This window comes from Ammodytes marinus, assembly GCF_949987685.1.
Source record: "Ammodytes marinus genome assembly, chromosome: 10".
Classification (NCBI taxonomy): Eukaryota; Metazoa; Chordata; class Actinopteri; order Uranoscopiformes; family Ammodytidae; genus Ammodytes; species Ammodytes marinus.
Window position 1 is genome coordinate 14,531,817 of NC_137214.1, and position 23,162 is coordinate 14,554,978.

The 23,162-nt window shown below is 40.6% G+C and overlaps 2 protein-coding genes across 2 annotated transcripts; both read right to left on the bottom strand.

Annotated features, from left to right (window-relative positions):
* Positions 1 to 1,889: 1,889 nt before the first annotated feature.
* Positions 1,890 to 4,010, bottom strand: slc25a5 (solute carrier family 25 member 5). Its single transcript, XM_080035374.1, has 4 exons — positions 3,842 to 4,010; positions 2,648 to 3,134; positions 2,416 to 2,556; positions 1,890 to 2,317 (listed from the first exon to the last, which is right to left on the bottom strand). Exons 1-4 carry the CDS (start codon positions 3,950 to 3,952, stop codon positions 2,160 to 2,162), a joined length of 897 nt encoding a protein of 298 aa, XP_079891500.1. The 5' UTR covers positions 3,953 to 4,010; the 3' UTR covers positions 1,890 to 2,159.
* A 1,204-nt stretch (positions 4,011 to 5,214) lies between these two features.
* Positions 5,215 to 13,075, bottom strand: slc25a43 (solute carrier family 25 member 43). Its single transcript, XM_080035445.1, has 5 exons — positions 12,612 to 13,075; positions 10,547 to 10,788; positions 9,033 to 9,205; positions 6,850 to 6,984; positions 5,215 to 6,209 (listed from the first exon to the last, which is right to left on the bottom strand). Exons 1-5 carry the CDS (start codon positions 12,881 to 12,883, stop codon positions 5,997 to 5,999), a joined length of 1,035 nt encoding a protein of 344 aa, XP_079891571.1. The 5' UTR covers positions 12,884 to 13,075; the 3' UTR covers positions 5,215 to 5,996.
* Between the last annotated feature and the right edge of the window lie 10,087 nt (positions 13,076 to 23,162).

Here is a 23,162-nt window from a genome sequence, read left to right on the forward strand (position 1 = left end):
AAATATTAACAAATGAAAGCTTGCTTTTAGGATAATTTTGCTAGTATGCTGGCTAATGAATACATTTACTTTTGTCACACTGAAAACATGAAGTCTAGACTTGTCTGACTTGTGACCTACGGGCGGCACAGTGGCGTATCTAAAGCCACACAGACGGACAGGGTGTCAATGGCTGTGATCTCTGCTGCTCCTGATTCACTAATCCCTGTTTAAAGTTATAATGGACCAGCTGGGAGAGGGACATGCTCTATGAGGGAAGGATTGCTACCTGCTGAGAGCGGCATTTTTGGGATGGAGTGGTTGAAACAGTATTAGAACAGATTTCCTTGAGTCGACGCTAACTCCCAAGACTTTCTGAATCACTGAAAGGGGATTAGACTGTGTCTAGCTGACTAAATCATGTAATGTGATAGTGTTGCTAAAATAAGGGCCAAGTCCTCCATTCAACATCAGTCTGAGTTGGGTCCGGGACACAGCGATTGTGTCTGTAGACTCTTTGCCAAGCAGAGTGCATTTTCAGTTCATAGGATGACCATAGTCATCTCAACTTCTAAGACATGGAAATGATCTGCAGTTTGCTAATATCTTACAGCATTTTACTCCTTTTAAACTTAGTACAATTCATTGAATGAAAATACACTGAAACAGATCCATTGGTGTGGTCAGTTAAATACTGATGTTTCAGTGCCATGGTACTTGCTTCGGAAGTTAATAATTTTCATATGATCCATAAGTGAAGGATTGGAGAGACAGGGTTAAGGTCAGGGACGGGGACAAAATAAAAGTTCTAATGAACTGCAAGAGTGAATAATGGTTCTAAGCTGCACTAATATTCAAGATTCTAAAATAACTTAAACCTAAAATGATCCGAGCACTTTTTCAAGCTGCAGTGACTGAACAATCAGGATTTTGGAGAAATTTGATCAGCTCTTATATTGGTTGGTGAAAATGGCATGTAATCCATAATAAAAGGCGACAATGCATTGCCAGGATATCAATGTGCCAGAGGCCAAGTTGTATAAATGTATGTCACTGTAGACTCTCCAGGTGTCAAATACAGAAAAAGCTCAGCGAGTCGAGTTGTTTTCGATACAGTGGAAGCACCAGGATAAATATTACAGCTATTACAGAAGGGACACACTCTGTTTGGAGACGCCAGTAGCACACAAGGTCCTGTCCTGCATCAGTCATGTGCCTTCCCACAGCTGACAAGATCACGTATCAGGAGGAATTCGATTCATGACACCCCCTTAAAATACACACGCCTTCCATGAAACTGTCTAGATGCCCTCTGCTTCATCGAGTACATAAAAAGCTAGAATATGTGTATACTGTATATGTTTTTGAACACTTGGCATAGACCACTCGGGACTGTGACACTAAATAACTGGGAGAAGGTGTGTTATAATAGGTAAACGGTCAAACAGCTAAAGGTTTAGTGTCCCAAGTCACACCAGAAGACATAAAAGTAGTTCAGATGGTTGGATTAATCCACCTGACTACAGGTAAACCAGGTTGTTTCTCTGTAGGGATTAACTAGTGCAAATGCATGCAAAATAGACACTGGCATAGCTCCTGATGCCTAATGCGTATCACTTTTCAGCAAGGACGTCTAGGGCAAAATAATATGAGCAGGTCCACTTTCCCTGCTGATTTTGGATCACCACCAACTACAACCTGGGAGACGTCTGCAGCTCTAAGCTTACAAGACACTGCCAAATGACCTCAAAACATGAGCTACAAGGAGACTCCGTCACACTGACACCTTCTCTCTCTCTCTCACACACACACACACACACACACACACACACACACACACACACACACACACACACACACACACACACACACACACACACACACAACACATTTCAAAACTAGGCATAAGATTCACTCAGTAGGTTGTGTTTATTTCTTTTTTTCCTGTACGGTTCCTGTGTTGAGGTAATGGCATTCTGGTGAGGGGCAAAAACGCAAAATAAAAATAAAATAAAAGAGCATGGGCCAATAGAAGAGTGCATAACAGATTCCCCCAGTACAACTAGTAGAAAATACTAGTTGGTCCCTATAAATATAGCGCCGCATCTAAGTCCTTCCAAATGTACAAGATATGTTACAGTTAGACTTCACAACATGAACAGTGGACATACAAAAACAACTTAGAGGACTTTCTTCAGCTCGTCATACAAGACAAGCACGAAGGCGCCACCCATGCCTCTGAGCACATTAGACCAGGCTCCCTTGAAGAAGGCCTTGCCGCCCTCGTCACGCGCAATCTTCCTCCAGCAGTCCATGGTGCCCGAGTACATGATGTCGGCTGACGGGGAAAACAGTTATAAAAATACGTCACACCTTTATTCTAGAAGCAAGGCAGCAAAGAGTGGTACTTTTAAATAATGTGTTAGTGTTAGTTACCTCCTTTGCGTCCAGACTGCATCATCATACGACGACGGACGGTGTCGAAGGGGTATGAGACGAAACCAGCGCAAGCTGTCACAGACTGAGCAATCATCCAGCTGACGAAGATGGAAGTGTTCTTGGGGTCTGGAAGCATGCCTGCAAGAGAAATCAATCGTGGAAGGTGAACCGAAGTCTCAGAGGCAATAAAGTCCAATGATAAAACATATGCCCAACTACAAACACTCACCCTTTGCCGTGTCATAGACACCAAAGTAAGCAGCTCTGTAGATGATGATGCCCTGCACGGACACGCCGAAGCCCTGGTACAGACCCTTGATGCCATCAGACTTGCTGATCTTCACCAAGCAGTCTCCCAAGCCTTTGAACTCACGCCCTGCTCCGGCTTTGCCTACATCAGCAGCCAGACGTGTTCTGGCGAAGTCGAGGGGGTAGACGAAACAGAGCGACGTGGCTCCGGCGGCGCCACCTGACGCCAAGTTCCCCGCAAAGTATCTCCAGAACTGCTTGCGCTTGTCAACGTCGGCGAGGAAAAGCTGCTTGTACTTGTCCTTGAAAGCAAAGTTGAGGGCCTGAGTGGGGAAGTATCTGATGACGTTGGCCAGATTCCCTCTCCAGAAGGAGTAGAAGCCCTGCTCTTTAGGGATGCGGACCACGCAGTCTATGATGCCCTTGTACTGCTTATCAGCAGTGATCTGTTTGCTGGCATGTTGGACCTGTAAATAAAAGGGGAAAATGCTTTAATTCAGTGTGTTAGGAAAAACAGTTGAGGTTCTAAACATCCCATTTCTTCAGTGTGAATGAGCATTGGCCTTTCACCTGTTAACTTCCCAACTTGTGTAAATCAACAAGGACACACAATCCCATGTGTCTGTGTGATGGACACATTTGCAACCATGTGCCAGAGTACACTGATGGCATCCATTCAACAATTCAGCCCCCGCCTGCTGCTGGGGCTGAGCCAAGGGCCCAGCAGCAGAGGAGAGACATGGCAAACTTTCCTGTGACCTTGGCTGTTTGTAGTACAACCAACATTAAGACCTGAACACTTTTGAACACCATAGCCACAAGTGGACGGCCGTATCTATCTGCCTTTTAAAACGCACTGCATTTCTGCAGACTGTCGGTGCATTAAATAACAGGTCTGATGTGTCTAGATGTGCATTCACCTATCTCTGAAAGATCTGCACTGCTACTAAGCAAGGACTCCAGTTTTTTACTGTTAGCAATGCAGTAACTTTATATTACTTGCTTTACAATAAACACCCTGTTGCATCTGGTTAAATTCACCCTCTCCATCCTTACCAGAACTTTTGCAAGAAGATGCTGCAAATTAACACCAGTGGTGTGTCGCAGCATCTCATCAACAGCTATCACCAATTAAAGTGTCACGGTGATAAAATAAGTTGACATTTAGGCCTACCTGGAGAAGAAGCTTGACTCTCTCGATGGGGGCTACAGCTGTTTTGGAGATGGCAGCGGAGATACCACCGGCCAAGAAATCCTTGGCGAAGGAAATCGCTGTCTCATTCATCTTCAGATGTTGTCAGTCTCGGTCCCGTGTGCTCAGTGGGTGGTGGGGTTTGCCTGCGGAGATGAAATGGCCGACGCCTACCTGGGAGAGAGGGGGTTTTAAGAAGTCTGAACGGCGCGAGAAACACTGTGAACTTCGACACTTGTCGTCTCATTGGTCGGCTGTGGGAGCGGTGGGAGGGGCTGACAGATGTCCTTCGACTCAGATTTGGTACTCTCCCTCATCACTCAAGCCGTGACATCATGGCAACCCCACAGGCTAACTGACCCACAACAAGCAAACTCTAACTATTTAGAAAGTTGTTTGGAGGTTCCGATTCAATCACAGCTCAACTAGAATACTGGCACGTTGATAGATTCGGTTTTGGGCGAGAGCAGTGCAAAGTTGTGTCAAATATTACATTTGAAGTAGCTCAGGCCACAATGGTGGGTAAAGGTCACCCCATCTGTTAATGTCCTTCGGCTGTCACTCTGTTTCCCACACTATGGAAAACATGATTGAGTCAGCTGACTGTTTCTGTGTCCACAGACTGATCCGACCTTATTAACTAAATACCAAGTCAGCTTGATTGAAATCTTATCAAAACAGTTGCCCGTTATTGAAGTCACTTAAAGATAGTGATTGAATGCAAGTTACACTATAAGTTGAGTATAGGCAGGGCAAAGTGGAGTCAATTCACTGATGTCAAAACCCGAGAAAACAATGACACTTGTCACCATGGACCTAGACGGAAGCAAGTGAGTCTCAGCAACGAGCAAGTGGTGGAAAAAGCTCTCAGATAGTTTACTTAAGTAAAAGTACACACAGCATTAGCAATAAAATATTCTCAAAATACCAGAAGTATAATTTATGCAGAGTCCACTGTGAATTATATTCTAATTAGTTTATAATTATGTATGCGTTCATGTAGGTAAAGGTGGAGTTAAACCCTAAAACTATATAAACTAGGGCTGCAACTAACGATTATTTTGATAATCGATTAATCTGTCGATTATTTTCTCAATTTATCGATTATTAATCGATTAGTGTTTTGGCCCGTTAAATGTCAGAAAATGATGAAAAATGTTGATACATTTTCCAAAGCCCATGTTGACTTCCTCAAATGTATTTTTAAGTTCAAAACACAAAGATATTTCAGGTTACTGTCATAAGAGGATTAAAGAAACCAGAAAATATTCACAATTGAGAAGCTGAAATCAAAGAATTTCTTTATTAAAAAATGACTGAAAACTATTAATCGATTATCAAAATAGATGGCGATTATTTTAATAATCGATTTGGCGATTATTTTAATAATCGATTTGTCGATTAATCGTTGCAACTCTAATATATACTGCTGGGTTTGTGACTCTGCCCCCAAAGATCCATAACTAAATACATCCTAATAACTACATTCATCACATAAACATGTGCAGTGAAAAGTACATGATTACCTCTGAACTGCAGTGGAGTTGTAAAGGTATAAAGTAGCAGAAAATGGAAGTCAATAATCTTATCTGCATAAAAGTTAGGTCAGCCGATATTATAAATACATAATCTACATATTTCAGGTTTACAAAAACATACAAAATGACACTTTAAGAATAAAGATAAGCATTGAAGGTTTAATGTTGTAAAAACTCAATGTTGTAACTCATAATTCATTCAAAATGTTTAATCCATTGATCCATCACACAATTTAAAGAGCATTTACAGTCTATTTGCGTAAACTATGGCACTATTTGATGTCAAGGACACAAGTACTGAAATAAGACTGAAAATAAATAGTCAACAATCAAGGCACATAATGTTTGTTGGAAAACAGTCACGGAAAGACATTGTGGCTAAACACTACTGTCAGATAAAATAACTATATGTTCTGAAAGAGGTAGACTGTTGCTGACAGGATGTCAAGCATGTTAATATGGTATATGAAACCTGAAACACAATGCTATGTCATTATTAAAGACGCAGGCCCCGGAAGTGTCTTCAGCCTGGCAGAATAACTCATTCCTCTGCTCAAGTCAACATTGTTCACAAAAACATCTTCTCATCGTGTGACGTTTCACCAGCGGTTTCCAAAGGACGACTCTCTTGACCCAAAGTTCCTGTTTTTCAAGTTGCGCTTAAACTCTTCCAGCTCGCGTGGCCCGAGGCTCTGGTCGACCCCCGGTGCCAGTTTGTAGCTCAGCGGCGACACGATGTACCCGTTGCGGTAAAGGCAAACCTGCTTACACATCTCAAAGCAGGTGAAAAGGAGGCCAAAGTACGGAACAATCTGGGAATAAATGATAAGAGGTGGAGGTGAGTATTTGTATTTTTTTTTTATTTTTTATTTTTAAGGACAACAAGAACAAACACAAGGAACAACTCTCTCTGAGTTCAAATGAAATCAAAATACATTATAAAAAAAAATAATAGGCTTTCATACAAAATGTGTAGAAATATACATTGAAAAAAACAACAAAAAAAAAACAAGCATCGAGAGTATTTGTATTTTGTTTAAACGTCAAACTGTCTTAATCAGTGACCTCAGTAGTGCAATGGCTTACTAAAAGTCTGCCTTTTGCTTCTACAACTTGCTAAGATGCTTCATTTTCTCTCAGCTGCTCGTTACAAGTCCTTACACGTAGAAAAACAACGCACAACTATCGTGACATTTGTGGCTGAAATAGGAGAGTGGAGCATGCTGTTCCAGAGACAGACTTTGCTCACCTTGATCGTGATATTCCCTCTATGAATTACACACTGAACTTTGTATTCCATGCCACCCGCCACCACCACCCCTCCTCCTCCTTCTCACTCTCGTGGGTCACAAGCACGTGCACTTATTTCAGTTCCTATTTCTTTGAATTCAACACAAGTGACTCTCTATCCCTGTGGTAGATACAGAGTGCACTCGGGGTGTCAAATCATACCTTTATTGTGTTGGCAGCTAGGCCATTCCACAGTGAGAGGACGCCCTTGTTTCTAACGGCCTGTATGAAACAGTCAGTCATTCCACTGAAATGGACATCAACTCCACCCAAATGGGGAAGACGGGCACTCTGCGCCTGAGGGAGGGGTTTGAAAGTGAAAATGAACAGCAGTCAATCATTCGGCTGACATGATGTGTCTATAAAGCAATAAAGAAAGGTCATGCAGGAAAGAGATCATTTATGGCAATTTCTGGGAAAGATGAGTTTAAAATATAAACATGTTTATCAGCAGTGTTGTCTTAAATCAATAGCACAGTGAAGGAGAGTAGACAATTTTGTTTTATTTAGGATTCTTCTGTGATTAGCCAGTGCTTGATTAACCCTGCACAAGTCAAATCTGCTTGTTTGATGAACTTCTCATTTCAACCTTTACAGGTCATAAAACATAAAATAACAAAATAGCATTTCTTAAAAGATTAAAATAAGCAGCATTATTACAAAACAAGACAAGCATATAGTAAGCTCAATATTGTCATTTTGGGGGTAAAGTGAAAGAATAAGGGACTGGATGAAACAAGCTCTTGGGAGCAAACCAGGTTAACGATGTAAGCTAGCAGTATTTATGTTCACGAGACTGTTCCCTGTGTACTACTCTCACCCCTGTGCTGACTGCGCCACAGGCTGACTGTCATGTGACATGGGGAAAGTATCTTTTTAAGTTTCAAGGTTCCCTATGGGTAATGTGCAGCCGTAAAGGCATTACACTGTTCAAACAGCTTCAATTGAAGAAGAAACATTGAGACAGACAATGAGCTAAACAATACTTAGTTTAAATCATCCCCCTGAGCTTCTGCAAACATCCTCATCTGTTTTCTCTGCCTGACTCTCAATATTCAACTCCGACGCACAGACCAGAGCTGAATCCCTAAAATGAACTAATTATGTCCCATTATTCTTTATTGTAAGGATGGGACATACACACACAGCTCTCACCTTGCCCCACTCTCTGATAGTTACTGGCTATCTTTAGAGAACTTATCTATGGCTTCTGCAGACGAGGGACACATTCACATTCCCAGCTGCTGTCAAATCTTGTGCTGGCTAATAATAGGCGAATAAAACCGGATGTAGTATTGAGTCCTCTGCGGCGCCATTGTTTCCCCGCATGTCCTTCCTTACAGGCAGAAGGCATCTCTAGCACCATTAAAGGTGAACGTGCACGGTGCAGAAGAACGATGTGTTTTTCTATGAACCAGAGAGTTATTAATAGCACGTATAGTAAATGTGCAGACTATAAATAGCCATATGTGAAATACGTTTGAGAGTGTTTTGATTTAAGAATTCAAACCTCCTATGTTCCCAAACACTGAGGGACCAAGTCAGACTACCTCCCACTGCCCCCTTATGGACTAAAGGTGGTAATACTGCGAATATATTGTACATGATACCTCTCTGTAAATCTATTTTGTATACATTTATTTCCAAAACATATCAGGTAAAATGAAGACCAACAATAAGAAATAATTATTTTATTATAATAATTTGAGTTATAGTAATACCAAATAAATTAGTTTAACTGTTTTTCTCTCTACGTTGTTGAATGCAGGCACACTGAATTTGACCAGACATGTTGTGCCTTGTAATGAGAGCAGTCAGCTAATTTACCTTCAAAAGGTTTTAAAAATGAATCATTGTAAAATAGCAAGACTAATGGACTTAGAGCAGACCCCACACTAATAAAGTTGAGTTGTTTGTTCCTTTTGTGTCACTTAAAAGGTGCAGTCAGCGATGATGTAGAATGTTTGTTGTCAAAATCACTTGTTGTCCATATCAGCGAATATCATGAGCCGCTGCCTGTCATTGCTGAGTGTGGGCTGAAACAAAATCCAGTGTTCATACACAGCCTAGGCTCTGTAAACAGGCATGTCGCTAGCTACGGTGGCCCCCCTTTGTTAGATTTCCTTTGTTAACATATACAGAGCCTAGGCTGTGTATTAACCCCAGCTTTTTTTTCAGAGCACACACAGTACGGACAGGTAGAGGATAGTAAGGAGAGATTCACTGATATTGACAGAAGGTGATTTCGACAACAAACGTTTTCCAGGATCGCTGACTCGACCATTAAAAAACAAAACAAAAAACATAACCCATGATGCACAAAGCTTAACATTCTAGTGAATTACCTGCATCTTCCGTTTTACAGTTTCAAAGGGGTAGGAGAGGGTTTGTGCCACTCCTGCTGCAACACAGCCGTTAATGAAGTTCTGCAGGGGAGTGAAGCGAAAAGGAGGCTCCCGCCAAAGTCTGTCCAAGTTCGTGTAGACTGCATAGCATCCGAGAGAGAAAGGAAAAGCACCTGTGGATCAATTAAATATATCATTAATGAACTGTGTACAACAAATGAAGGGTAGGATAGGCTTTATACAAAAAAACACCAATACTAACTTTCACAGTGTAATAAGTGAAAAGCAGAGCTATTTTTACAGAAATTTTAATATCTAATATCTTAACACCGCCCACAGGAAATAGATAGATTTATTGTCATATGCACCGTTACAGCACAATGAAATTTGCCTTTTCAGTACACACCTCTCCAAGAAACATACAAGACAGTGACAATAACATGGGTGGACAGGAGATAGTGTAACTGCAGGGTCGCAGCGGTGCCGCGCCACTAAGGAAAGTGAACAACTTTGTATGAATATATCAGTGATTCTTGAGAAGTGGGACAAAACAGGGTGCAATGATTAAAAAATACAAACCCTATGTTTAGGCAAATTAAATTACATGTATGTATCCAACATATACTAAGCTACTGAGCTAAGCTTTGACACAACCTCCCAGCTGTTGTCCTTTTTACCGTGCCATTCCTTATCAAAATGGGCTTTTTAGTTGCCATTCCTTATTTGGTGTCAACACCGACAGACACCAAAAACACAAATTAATTTTCCCTCAATTTATTCAACAGAACAAAAGGAGTTTTTCTAGTAGCCATTTGGCTTTTCTGTTGATGATAGGTGCTAGAATGAACTACTTCAGGAAAATAAACTTATCGAAACATTTCAAATAACTTCTTCAGAAATTGTAAGTCGGTGTTGACGTATCATGGTTGTGACGCAGGACTTTCAAGATTTGGAATGTAAAGTATTCTAAAACTACAACCCTTATCAGAGCCTGTCTGACTCTAATGTACTCTGCAGAGGTAGAATGTGACAAGAGGTCCTTCATAGTGACAGCTGCCCCTTATTTTGGGTGATTTTATTAAATTTTAATGGATTGTCTGACGGTGGTGACAAAAAGTGTCCCACCACTTTTAAACCATATAAAACATGAATGTGTGGAAGAAAAACTGTTTTTATTGATATGAGAGATTATTTAGTGTTGCTTTTGATGGGGGAAAAGCACTTTTTAATCATTAAAGTACATTTTTAATAGGTTTTATTGCATATGAAAGATTGAAACCCTCTCTGTGGACACACTGTTTTGGACGTTGTGAGAAGATAACAAGTGTCATATATTTGACATAATAATGGTCAAATTAAATTTAAGGGGATAATTGTGCTCCAGACATTCTATTCTTAATCCCTAATAACATTTACAATTTTAAATATTTTTATTTTTAAAGATAACAGCAGTTACATATGGAAGACGGCCTTTTGTCCCGGTTCTGAAGAATCACTGATATATAAAAACACACCCAACAAAGTGAGGGAAAAGCCCCTGTAGAGAGCGGCCAGCCCTTCACTACTGTAGATCTTGGAGAGAGAGTGAGCCACTCCCATGTACGTGGGCTGTCGGCAGTTCTGAACGATGAGCCGGGTTTCTGCCACCTCCAGAGGGTAGGTCACCAAGGCAGCAGCAACGCCGGCCAGTCCACCAGCCAGTATGGCTCTCCACTGAGAGATGAAGCCCAGCTCATCCATGTGAAGGTGGACTATCCTGGACACAGAGAAAGGCAAATGTTACCAACACTTCATTGTACAGATTTTATAGATCAGAACGTGGATAGTTCTCTCATTTGGTTTGGTAGTTGGGTTTTTAAATGTGTTGTGCACCAGACTTTCCTATTTGGTTCATTGTAAGTGCTGAGCCAACTAGTTGATCAATCTATAAGTTGACATACAGAAAGTAAACTGCCAACATTTTTTATCAAAAAAGTTTATGAAAAAATAAAATGAAAAATAAAAATCCACAATTTTTTTTTGAAGAATTTAATTGATATCAACAAATGAATATTGGGTTGTGTGTGACTAAAGGGTACAAGGTGTTCAGTACAGGACAGTGGTTTGTTGAGTCAGGATATCTCCTGACTGCGGCAGCTTCACATCTGTAGATAATGTCTTAATGACAGCGCTGTAATTTACTGTTGTCGAGACCACGGCTCCTCAAACTAAATCGTGTTTATTTAGCAGCCATGCTGCCGGTGTTACTGCAGCAGGTTTTGTATTGTCCTGTACTACTAACCCAACAGAAGCTATTAAACACTATGACCCGAGTCAGGCCTCACAGGCAAAACTTTCTGTCACGGTGAGTAGGCTATAAATGTTCCCTGCGTTCCAAATCACATAGGCTACTTTTTCTTTTTACTACACTACATACTTAAGTACAGAAGAGTTTTAGGGCCACAGGAGAGAGAAAAAAACAGATAAGGAAGTTTTTATTTCATTGTGTAGAGAAATGTGAAGAATAAAGACGAATTCTCCAAAATGCAATTGGAGTTAGTGGGGCATTTATGTAGCCTATTTTCAGCATACTACAATTGACGTGCATTAGTTGGGACATCCTAAATCTTTTTCTGGCATACTAAATTGTAGGGAAGTATAGGGATTGGAACACAGTGGTTGTCCTCTTTCCATGAACTGTCAAATCACAGGAATCAACCACAAACACATAACCTACATTAATATGTTACTAATGCTGTTTTTGATGTAGGCTAAATTAGTTTGTAGCCTACATTTTCTAATCGGCAAATCGTTTGGATAAAAAGTCCTGAAAACAGTACAAAACAGACCAAGAGCCTAGAATCAAAAGTTATTCAATCCTATTCAATTTACTATCACAGGAAATCAGCAAATATAAAAAACCGCTGGAAATGGCAAATTATGGGTGCATTCTTGCTTTAATGCATAGCTCCAATGATAAGTCTATTATCCAAATAAAAACTTCACAATTCGCTGATAAAAATCAACAGACAGAAAAATATTTAGCAATAGCCTAATTGATTATTGTTTGATCCTTTACAGTCAATTTGCAAGCAAGTAGTCATGGTAAACTAAAAAAGTTACAGATTAACTTTATGTCAGAGGACTACCACAGATATCACAGGTTATAAAGATTACCTGTGAGACAATATTCAGGGCAAATATAAACCTTTAAAAATCAACGAGCAAATACAGCCTCATGATTGGCTAAAGGTAGAAGGTGCGTCTGGTACGACAAAAACAGGAAGTAGGCTACATCTTTAGCTGAACAGATTAAAGTAAATAAACGCGGCCCTTTTTGTTAATGTATCACGTCAAACAATTTTTTTTTTTTTGATCTTCATGTTTTTCTTCTTATGGATGTAGGCTAAGGAGTTGTCCACTATATTGTACTGTTCACCACACAAACTTGCTAACTCAACGTCAGCTGACCGAGTTAGCTAACGAGCTAATTTAGCATACTGGGCAAGAGGGCAAACCCCAGATGTAAACAACCACAACGACGATGAATTAAAAGTCAAAACAACAAACCATGACTAGACCGAGCTTTAGCCTACTTACTTTTTGTATGTTGTGAGGTGAATTGCGGTGTAGGGGAACAACCGGAGACAAGAGGCCAGGTTTCCTTTCCAAAACCCTCGGAGTCCCTCATTCTGGTAGACGAGGAGAAAACTTTGCAAGAAACCCCTCTTACTGTGAAAAGTGCCCACCTGACTCTTTATTTTAACCACCTCCAATGGTGACGTGACTGTTTTACTGAAAACGCCGGCGAAACCGACGCAAGCGAAGCTTTGAGAGCTCGTGAGCCTGTCGTCTTTTTTCACCGAGGCCATCGCTGTTTCGGCCCTTAGCTGTGAACTGACACTATCTATGGAACTGACCGGCTCCGGCGATGATTTTGACTCTCTCTCTCTCCGACTCCGAGGGACAGCAGAGGATTTATTTGGTTAAGTTAGACATATAAATATAGAGGCCGAGGAGGAGGCATCCGTCTCCCAACCGGTGCAGCGGTGTTATGTGTCTGTTAGTGCTGGAGGTAAGACTAGAGGGCGCTCTTTGACCTGTTATCAAATCTCAAGCGAAGACTTCAAACCCAGGTGTGTCTTCATACATTAGGCCTACTTATAAACACATGTGGAAGAAATATTCCATAAATTGTTTATTGTAGGTCTAAATTACCCTATACGCCAAGGCTACTCTGCCTCACTTTAGGCCGATATAGACAGATTCCTGCAGCATCCCCTCTCACTATATTAAATAACGTCCTGTTTTATCTTATCTTTCTGCAAACTGATAATTTGCAAAAAAAATTAAACCATGCTTACTCACCCAATTGTAGACTACAGCTATTTCTTTATGGATAGATAATTGCATATATTTCTCTTTTTATAATATTGTATTGCACATTTTCTATGGAGCCTATAGCCTTTTGTTTGACTTGCCTTTACCTTTTTGTTCTCTTTATGTTCATCAAATATCTGGCAATAAACCAGATTCTGATGCTGACATTGCTATGTTAAATTGCATGACTAAATTTCACCACACCATTGAACTATATCCCATACTATATGGTACTGTACTTTATCGCTTATATTGGCCTACTATACTTTGCTGACTTTGCAGCTACTAATCACTCATGTCTCTGGCCTTAAGATAGTACTGCAGTCTGCATCACCAGTTAAAGAGCAATACTATTTATGGGTATAGGCATATGTCTACTGTTTATATTGTAATTACATTTTTAGATTTTAGATTTGACTTTTTTCTCCATTTATCTGCACTTATTTCTGTCCTTGTAAGGGCTGATTTTCTATTCTGGGGATCAACATGATCTTTACTCTACATCCATTGAAAGTGTTATTTACAGTTTTAAACAAGTGTATTAGGGGAATACTATATCATTACAGCTCTCTGACTGAGGGGAAACCATGGGTTATGATGTGCAATATCATGAACATAATCATTGAACATTTTGAATGAACTAAATACACTCACATGTAGGACTACTTCAGATTTAATATTGTACACACATTTATGATCTTCGATCCTTCCCGTTAACCTGATTATATGTTTGACATTGTGTATATTTCGGATTTGCATCGTACTGTTCTAAATTTCAATTATATACTTTAAAAAAGGTCAAAATAGTCAAGCCACATATAGTGTCACAGCTTCAATTAAATCTTTTTGAGTTTGGGCTGTTTTGTTATAGCTATATTTACTAAAATACAGTTTTGTAGCAAGACCTAGGAAGCTCTTTACAGAGTTGGTACACCAGAAACAGAAAACCCAGACAAGAAAGATTTTTCTTGAAGGTCACAGCTGCATAAGTGGTTCTGTTCTGTGGGTGTAGACTTTGCATTTCACTGCATTTGTATCTCTAAGGAGTGAAACTTTTGGTCAGTTCATTACTTCTTTTATCTTGTTGTCGCTAGCTTACTTCCAGTAAATAGGAAACAGTGAAGTATGAAATAGTTGAATAATTTTCAGCTGACCTCTTGAAGGGATACCCTTGAAGACCACTCTGGGTTTTTACTGTTTGGTGGGTCAACTTTGTCACTACAGATGACGCAATTCTCCAACTTTTTGATTTGTATTTACAGCAACTGGGGCTTAAATAACAGAATATCCTCCTCAAGTAGAGGTCAGATCTGGGTTTTAAACGGCTCAACTAAAATAACACACTTTTTTTTGTGAAACTACTTTACGTAATGTTCATTTATTTATGTATTCATTATAATGGTCTATTGAGAAAGAGTCTTGAACAAAATTGCATGACATAACTTTACTATGGAAATGCACTTCCTATGACTTCAATGAAGCACTGAGTGAAAAAGGGGAGAGATCTAGGATTGGTACACATTAAGTACACATTGATATCAACATGTTTATGCACCAGCCAGGTCAACTCTAGATGATATGTATGAGAAGATAAATCAGGTCTGATTTACCGTAAAACTGTATTAATTTCGATTTGTTGTAACTGTCTTGTTCCTGACCTGCACTGTGTGTTTGTTTTTCTCCTTGTCTTTTCCTGCCAGCAGTGCCCCCCTCCCCTGCCAGGCCTGACAACCCTCTGATTCAGGCCAGCAGCCCACGTTCTGTCTGCGGCTGGACCACTTGGCTCCTTCTCAAAGGCTCTCTGGAATAACACAACCAACCAGGGGGAAATGACATCCTGATCACAAGAGGATTCCCTCCCTCCCCTCTAGGTCCGTACTGGGGCCAAAAAAGGGTGTGTCTGTGTGTGTGTGTGTGTGTGTGTGTGTGTGTGTGTGTGTGTGTGTGTGTGTGTGTGTGTGTGTGTGTGTGTGTGTGTGTGTGTGTGTGTGTGTGTGTGTGTGTGTGTGAATAGGACACTTGCTTTCTGAACACTCATGCACCAATTCTGATTCAGTGACAGTTAAGAAACAAGTGTACCATGACTTATTTTTACTGCCCCGATATGTGCAGGCAATGCAGTTATAATTAATTTCAGCTATTCAGGAAACCACGCCACAATTTTATAGTCCAAGGGATTTTTTAATAGCGTTAATAGAAAATCTATACGATTTTGAGAGCCAGGGGTTCATATATGACAAACATTTGCTGTAATAATTGACTTCATAACTGTACAATACTGTCAAAGTAGGGACCAATTTTTTTTAAATACTTTGAAAATTCTTTGATCTCACTGTCTTATGTGTGTGGTATGTAGTGCATGAGAAACTGAGGCGCCTTTCTTTAAAGATAAGTGGTGTGATATGACTCATGCTGAACCTTATCAATTAATGCTTCAGCAATCAAACAGGACTCCACCAATAATCTGTCTCCTCTGCTGTCCTTCCTCTGCCCCTAATGTTGCCTTTACCCAGCAGTATTCTTATGGAATACACATGGAGCTCTGCCTACTTCCTGTATGTATCCCCCCCACACCAGAAACAGTACTTCCTCCATGCAGCCAAGTAGTGCGGGAGCAGCCTGCATGTCTTTGTGTCTCTGGGACTGGCACGTAGCAGTAGGTGTAGGCTGGCTGAGGCATTGTCATTCCCTGGATGTCATGCGCAAGTCAACCCTTGATCTCCCACTTTGAAGTGCATTGCCGGGGGGGGCATCCGAGGGAGCTCAAAGCAGTCAGCAGAGGGCGCCTGATACCAGGGAGGATGCACCAAGGCCTGAGTCGCTGACTGTCATCCTCAGAGACTGGTGCAATAAAATTCTCACCTCATTATCTGAGACAGTCACATCACAGGCTTGTGTTGGCAGGGGAGGGGAAAGGGAAGAAAGGGTGGGGGATGGGGAACAGGCTAGGCTGGGTGACACCAGAGTCTGTCTGTATGTGAGTGTGTCCTTCTTTATTGGCGGGGTGGGGGGTTGCATTGGTGAGAATAATCAGGAATAAGTAAAATTCACTGTGGCACCATGTCGACACCTCAAACCAGCAAGGCTCAGGCCAAACTGCGGCACTCCCCGGCTCACTTCGCAGGGACGGGAGAGTCGTTATGCATAGGAGCCTCGTCTTGAATTAATGGTTTATGTGATGGGTTGAACTGTGAAAAGTTTATTAGGAATAGTAAATGCAATTTTACACCTCATTACTGGGAACATTCTTTATTACAACAAACACAAATAACACTGTTATCTCATCCCTCCAGACCAGTAAATGTGCTTACATATGGTGTTGAATCTGCAGTGCATGTGCAGCCTTGAGGAATTTGTGTAATTATGGATTCAAGTGCTGATGCATAAATAAATATAATAATGTGGGATTAATATAACCTCTCTCTTAGTGACGTTTTCAAGTCAGCTTTACATTCTGTCTTTTTTTAAACAGTTGTGGGATTTTTAAAGACAAATCACTGTAAATTAGTGATTTCTAAAGGCAATTCAATTTGGAATTTGAGCAAAAATTTCATATTGTTTTGTATGATCGCAATTCACCTTGTGAACAGTTAACTAGGAATGATGCATTACCTATTTAGTCAGGATGTAGATGACCAGGAGGCCCATTGTCTGTGAGGATGCAGAGAGAGAACTTCTGGCAGCTGGTGCCCCCTTATCTGCCCCGTGTACAGCCAATAAATCAATATCAAATCTAAAAGAACAGGAAGCCAGATGGCCTTCCCTCAATCCGTGAGGCCGGGCCTCTCTCAGGGGCTCTTCGGCTACTGTACCGCCGGTGCATGCAGCAGCCCCTTTGAAGACATACACATTCAACGAGCAGCTCAATGAATGACTAAAGGGAACAAATAAGCTGTTACGACTCTGCTCAAATCAGTGTTTGTGTTTCTATCCACATCAAAGGCCTGGGTCTTGTTTGATATGCAGGCCCCCATACCTTGATCCGAAGCCATGGACAGGTAGAGGGGAGGAGCAGTCCATTGAGAAGAGGCAGGGTCATGTGGTTGCCCCTCTCAGCTCTGGCTCGAGGGAAGTTGAACCAGACGAAAGGTCTGGTGGGGTCTCTTGTTCCCCAGGGAGCTATTGCCCCCTTACATCCCATCACTAGACACAATATTTATTGGTTGCTGTATTGATTATATGCTTTTAAGTAATATTCAAAGGAATTTGGAGCACTAAGTATGTACAAAACAGGGTAACATCTTGGATTTAAAGATACAACTGAATACTAGATACTAGATTAACTGAAAAGCAGCGAGACAGAGTTGTGTAATAACTGACAGCCGGCCGGGAGTAAAGGCCGGCGAGGTCAGTCACCTAAATACATCCCGCCAGACTCATCTTGATTTCTGTGTAAGGCCAGGGGTCAGGTTAAACAGTAGTTTGATTGAATGGCTGTTCACAGGCCAGTGTGAAATACCAGCTTCATTGCAATGTGGGAGTGGGAAGGAGGGGGTTTTCTCTGGCCTTTGTGTGGCTGGTCTTAGAGCACGGAGCCATTGTTGGAGGCTGACCAGCCAGCCCCTCAGACTCTCCTTTGCCCTGCTTTGTCTCGAGCAGCGTGACCATTTCCTTCATCCAGGTCAGGGCAGGGTCGTGACTTTGGACACCAGGCTCCCCTGTCTGTCTGTCTGTCTGCTCAGCCTGCATACTCATAAATGCACACAACATCGAGACAGATGCACTGTTGTCACATGTCAGAGTAAAAAAAAACAACAACAAAAAAGTAACTGTGTTGGAGAAGGTATCAGCCTCTTTTTTTCAATAAGAGGATGGCAGCAAAGAGATCAGGTGCAATCCTGTATTCTTATTAACACAAGTATGACACCTTAATAAAAGCTGCAACATTTAAAAATGAAATAATGAAGAGAGACTGACACAGTTCTTTTTGCAGACGTTTTAAAATTGATCCACAATGTCCAGAACAAATTATGGATCAATATAATTTTCATGTCGACAGATGTCTCACTTGTGCTCTTTTTTTCTGAGTGTGTAAAAACAACAGCACCAAATGCTTGGAGCTGAGATAACCTCTTCACTGCCCTACAGTGCTCCAAGTTATGCAATTGTGGAGGTTGAAGAAGAGTGGGACAGTAACCTCCTTCTGTCCCCGAGGCTGGTCAGGCCCTTATCATGGCCTGGCCATCACAGTGATAAGAAAAGGAAAGGCCAAAGGGCCGTAAGGAACAGTGTGCATGGTTCAGGTCAACAGTGTGAGGAGGCTGGACTCAAAGGGGAGGGAAGGCGGACAAGAATATTATCTGATAAGAATCACGAGGTCTTTTGATCTCCGAGGGGCTGATCCTGGGCTACAGGGTGTCATGCTGGGTGGACGAGCAGAACGACACGGCAGGTACAAACAAGCAGGGCCCTTGAAGATCATCTGGGGCTGAGCATATTGACACAGGGAAGACTGGAAAGACCCTTCTGATGCACAGACACCCACACACACACACACACACACACACACACACACACACACACACACACACACACACACACACACACAAATATACAAACCTGTTGTCCTTAGGAGGATATCACACTATAGCCGCAATCTTAACATGTTATGTTAAGCTACAATGTTTATCCAGAACGCAAAAGTAATGCCTACTTTTCAGATAAATTAATGATAAGCCAATTCCTAGCTAATAATATCACTGACAAAGACATGTTTAAAGTTAAAGCAGATCTTTCCCAGTGTAAGCGGTGATCTACAAATGACAGCCTACTTGTGTCATAAGTCACTGATTAAAAGACGTCATGTGGGGGCCAGACAGGACCTTGGGCTGTGGTGCAAGCTGTGGCCTGTACCAAATGCCTCGCTGTTTCGCCCAGGGCAGGATGGAGGAGGGATTTTCATGTGCCTGGAGTGGCCAGAGGGGGGGTTAGCAAGCTGCTGCAGAGTTAAAATGTCCTTGGTTTCCCCCTTAGCAGCAATTAAAAACAAAAGAGCAGATACACATTTACTCACGTCGGAAGCCTCTCTCCTGGTTAAAAGACAAGGCCCAGTGCCTGAAAGTTAAAGGACAAGTTTGGTGATAGTCGTGATGTATCTGACAACAAACTGTGATAAATTAGTGCAAAACTAACATGTAGTGTGCGTGTTTCCAAAAACCTCAAATAAGCCACTGCTTTTCACTCCCTGACATCACAATGAATATGGGACCTGTAGTTTAATTTGAGTCTATACCACATATTCTGCTGCATTAAATATCCACCAGAGCACTAGATGTGTATAAATCCACAGAACAAAATAGTTCCCAACAATGTGATGCGCCTGAAACACAACTGTGTGCTACTGTTTTAGGGCCTTATTTATATCTTTAAAAAACAGAATTAAAGTCCATATTTGTTTTAAAGATTTACATCTTCAGGCTCATAGCCACGGAGAGGCTGAGTTTGCGAGATGGACTAAAGTACTGTTATTTTGAGGTATTTCCATATTTTTCAAAAATACCAACAATATTGAATACCTAATGGGGTTATATTAGATAGACATCAGATGACACCACTATAAAAAGCCACTGATTTCTGTTCAAACGTCTTTCATCTCACAACTTCAAAATAAAAATTATGATTTATTTTGAAATTTGTCCGCAGTTCACATCACGCCAAGACAATGACAACAAAGTATCAGCAACCTGTTACATCCAGGCTCCAATTAAAAGAATTAAGATGTAAGGGGCCTTCATTATCAGCTCTCTCTGAAGGACATCAAAGGCAGCGGCGGAGTGAGAGTGCAGCTGCCCTGACGGTGTGAGTTTCTCCTCTCTCACTCGAGAGGAACTCGTGTTTGTGTAGAGGATGTTTACTGATCCCAGGAAAGACAAACAGCCTCTTTCTTACTGCAGCTCAAACACAGAGCTGTGGGACAATTCTGAGTGTGTTTATGTGTCTCTGTGTGTTTGTGTGTGTGTGCACGAGAGAGCGAGCGAGACAGAGCTTCAGGATGTATTGTTTTGCCGGGTCAGTGTTTATCTTGTCTCTGTGTTTTCATCCCACTTCCAAGTTTCCCATCAGAGGCTGACCTAATTAAAAGCTGGGAAATACAATTTGACCAAAACCGTAAAAAGAGAAACAAAAAGGCAGTTACCCACACCAGATTTATATCAATCAATCAATAAATCAACCAAGAAAATAGCCATACAACTCTAAAATAATTTCAAGCACCTCAGTTATGATACCTCATCTAAACACATGGTGTCACTGTTTATCATGGATGCTGACAGCCTCAAACCTCCAGCTGTTTGTTACACACTTCACATGTATCCTATAGCATCATGCTGCCAAGTTGTTGTAAGCAAGGTTTTTGGCATAATAGTGCCAACATGAAATATGTACTACATTTGATTTGTTTCGAAGCACTTAAAAGTCACAGTTCTTCAGACATTTTTCAGCATTTATATATATATATATATATATATATATATATAAATGCTATATATATATATATATATATATATATATATATATATAAACTATATATAACCTGCTTTAAATCTGGTTAACTAACCAGTATGATGTGCATTATTCTATAGTTTTTCCTTATCTGAAACGATATTTCTGGCAAACTTGTAATTAAAACTAAAATGTCTTTGTCTTAAATCCTTTCACAGCAGCTTCATCCTGTTGTAAAAATACACTTTTGGATGATTTAATTGAATGGTGTAAGATGGTTAATGAAAACAGTATCTACATTAGTTTTCTAATTAGGCAGAACAAGACTTTTTTTTAAAACAGAGTTAAGTCCTATTAATTCTGTAATTCTGATACTACTGATGAGAAAAAACATTGAGCTCTATTTCCTGGCTGTGTTATTAAATATGAACCAACTGACATCTGCAATGTAACAATGGATGGTCTCATCATGTGAGCTTGTATCAGCAAATGTCACTTTGTATTGAAGGTTTTTTCTTCCACGGCTATAAATCCTGGAGGAAACAGGCTTTCACAGATAACATTTTACGGCACAGACACTTCCCTTCCATTCTGCAGGGGGTATGGTGCTTTACACCGTGTGTCTGTGTGTGTCACAGTCCTTTTAACCAGGACAGTCCCAAAACAAGTGCTATTTTTCTATTGGGCATCATCCAGGTGTTCACTTAGAGAAGACCAGATGTTTAGAATGTAGGCTTCAGTATTAAGTAAAGGGCAACGCCGATAAAAACACATTCACATTTTTTCCTCTGTGTTCATCACAAATGACTAAAGAGCTGATATCAAATAATCAGTCAAAACTACACAACAATGATAGTCCAAAAGGTTTTCAATAAGTTAACTTAAGAAAAAATTATTAAATTAAACAAAATACCTCATAAAAACAAGAAGATATTTTTAACCTCATGGTTTCATGACTCAACTGAATAAGTATTTGGCTATTTTGATCATTATTTAAAAGTTTCAGTCATTATCTCAAAGGTTCATTTTCTGTTATCAAATATTCAATGATTTGAAGAATCATCTCGGTCCAGGCTGTATTTCCAACCCTGTTCACAGGGTCTCCACAGGCCTAAAAATCTTCTTCATGAAAATTAGTTTGAGATATCACGGCTAAGCTAAAGCAATTATCTAGGCTACTGACTGAAAAAGGGACTGATGATGGTACCTGTTTTTTAAACTACTACTGAGACCCTGTCTTGATGGAGCACTGTGTCAAAATTTAGTCTTTAAAGCTTCATTTACATTTACCGCCCGCCTTCCTAGTTCTGCTCAATTTAAATTTCCCTTCAGTGGTCACTTCTGTACAAATTAAATTAAGTACGATGGTCTGGTAGGACCAGGCAATCATTTACTTAGTTGTTAAAGGCAACACAGACAGAACCAACTAGACAGTATGTGCTATACACATCATATAATTCATTGGGAGATATGATGCACATTTCTTCCCCTTCCAGATGTATGCATGCACAAACACACACAATGTGTTGCACATTACTCTAGATGTGATGGGACTGGGGGTTTGCTTATACAGTAGGCCTATATAGGCTATAGACTGCATCTTGAGATAAAAAAAATAGAAGGGAAAATACATATAAAGCTTTTTCGGTCAAGGGCATTGACATCTGGAATTCGTTACCTTAACTAAGAATTAAGATCTGTCATGTAGTCATAAATAATATAAAAAATCTGTGTTTCTTATTTTACAATGTTTTAGGCAGACTGTAAGTTTGTGTTATTTTTTATTCCTTTTTTGTAGGCTGAAGCCTACTGTCTAGTCTGTCTCATGTGTACCATCTCTTGTTGAGTGTTTTTCAAAGGCTCTGCTGGGGACATGCATTTCAAATTAGCTCAGACTATAAATGTGGCATTGGTTCATTCTGCACACTTGTCCCTATGCAAATAACATTTAATAAATACATAATCATTAAAAAAAACGTAAAAGCCCCAACATTTTGCCTACTGCAATCTAACTTCTAACTTGAACTATATAATAGCCTACAGTAAAAAAAAAAAAATTAGGCTATAATATCCAATTATGTCATAGCCTACTGTTTTTATGGACCATTGTACATGCAAGATAGATGTCCAGTTAGTAGCTATTTCGTAGTCACAAGTGACCGAGAATGGCTCCAGTGAATTAATGCATAATGCATACAGAGCAGGGCAGAGGCGAGCAGTGCAGTGCAGTGACTGCTGTATGCACCTGCATGCTTCTCCTTCCTGTGCTGAACGTCTTTGGGCGCACAAGTATGTTTCGCATCGAAACTGGGAAAGTCGCCCAGCCTCCGC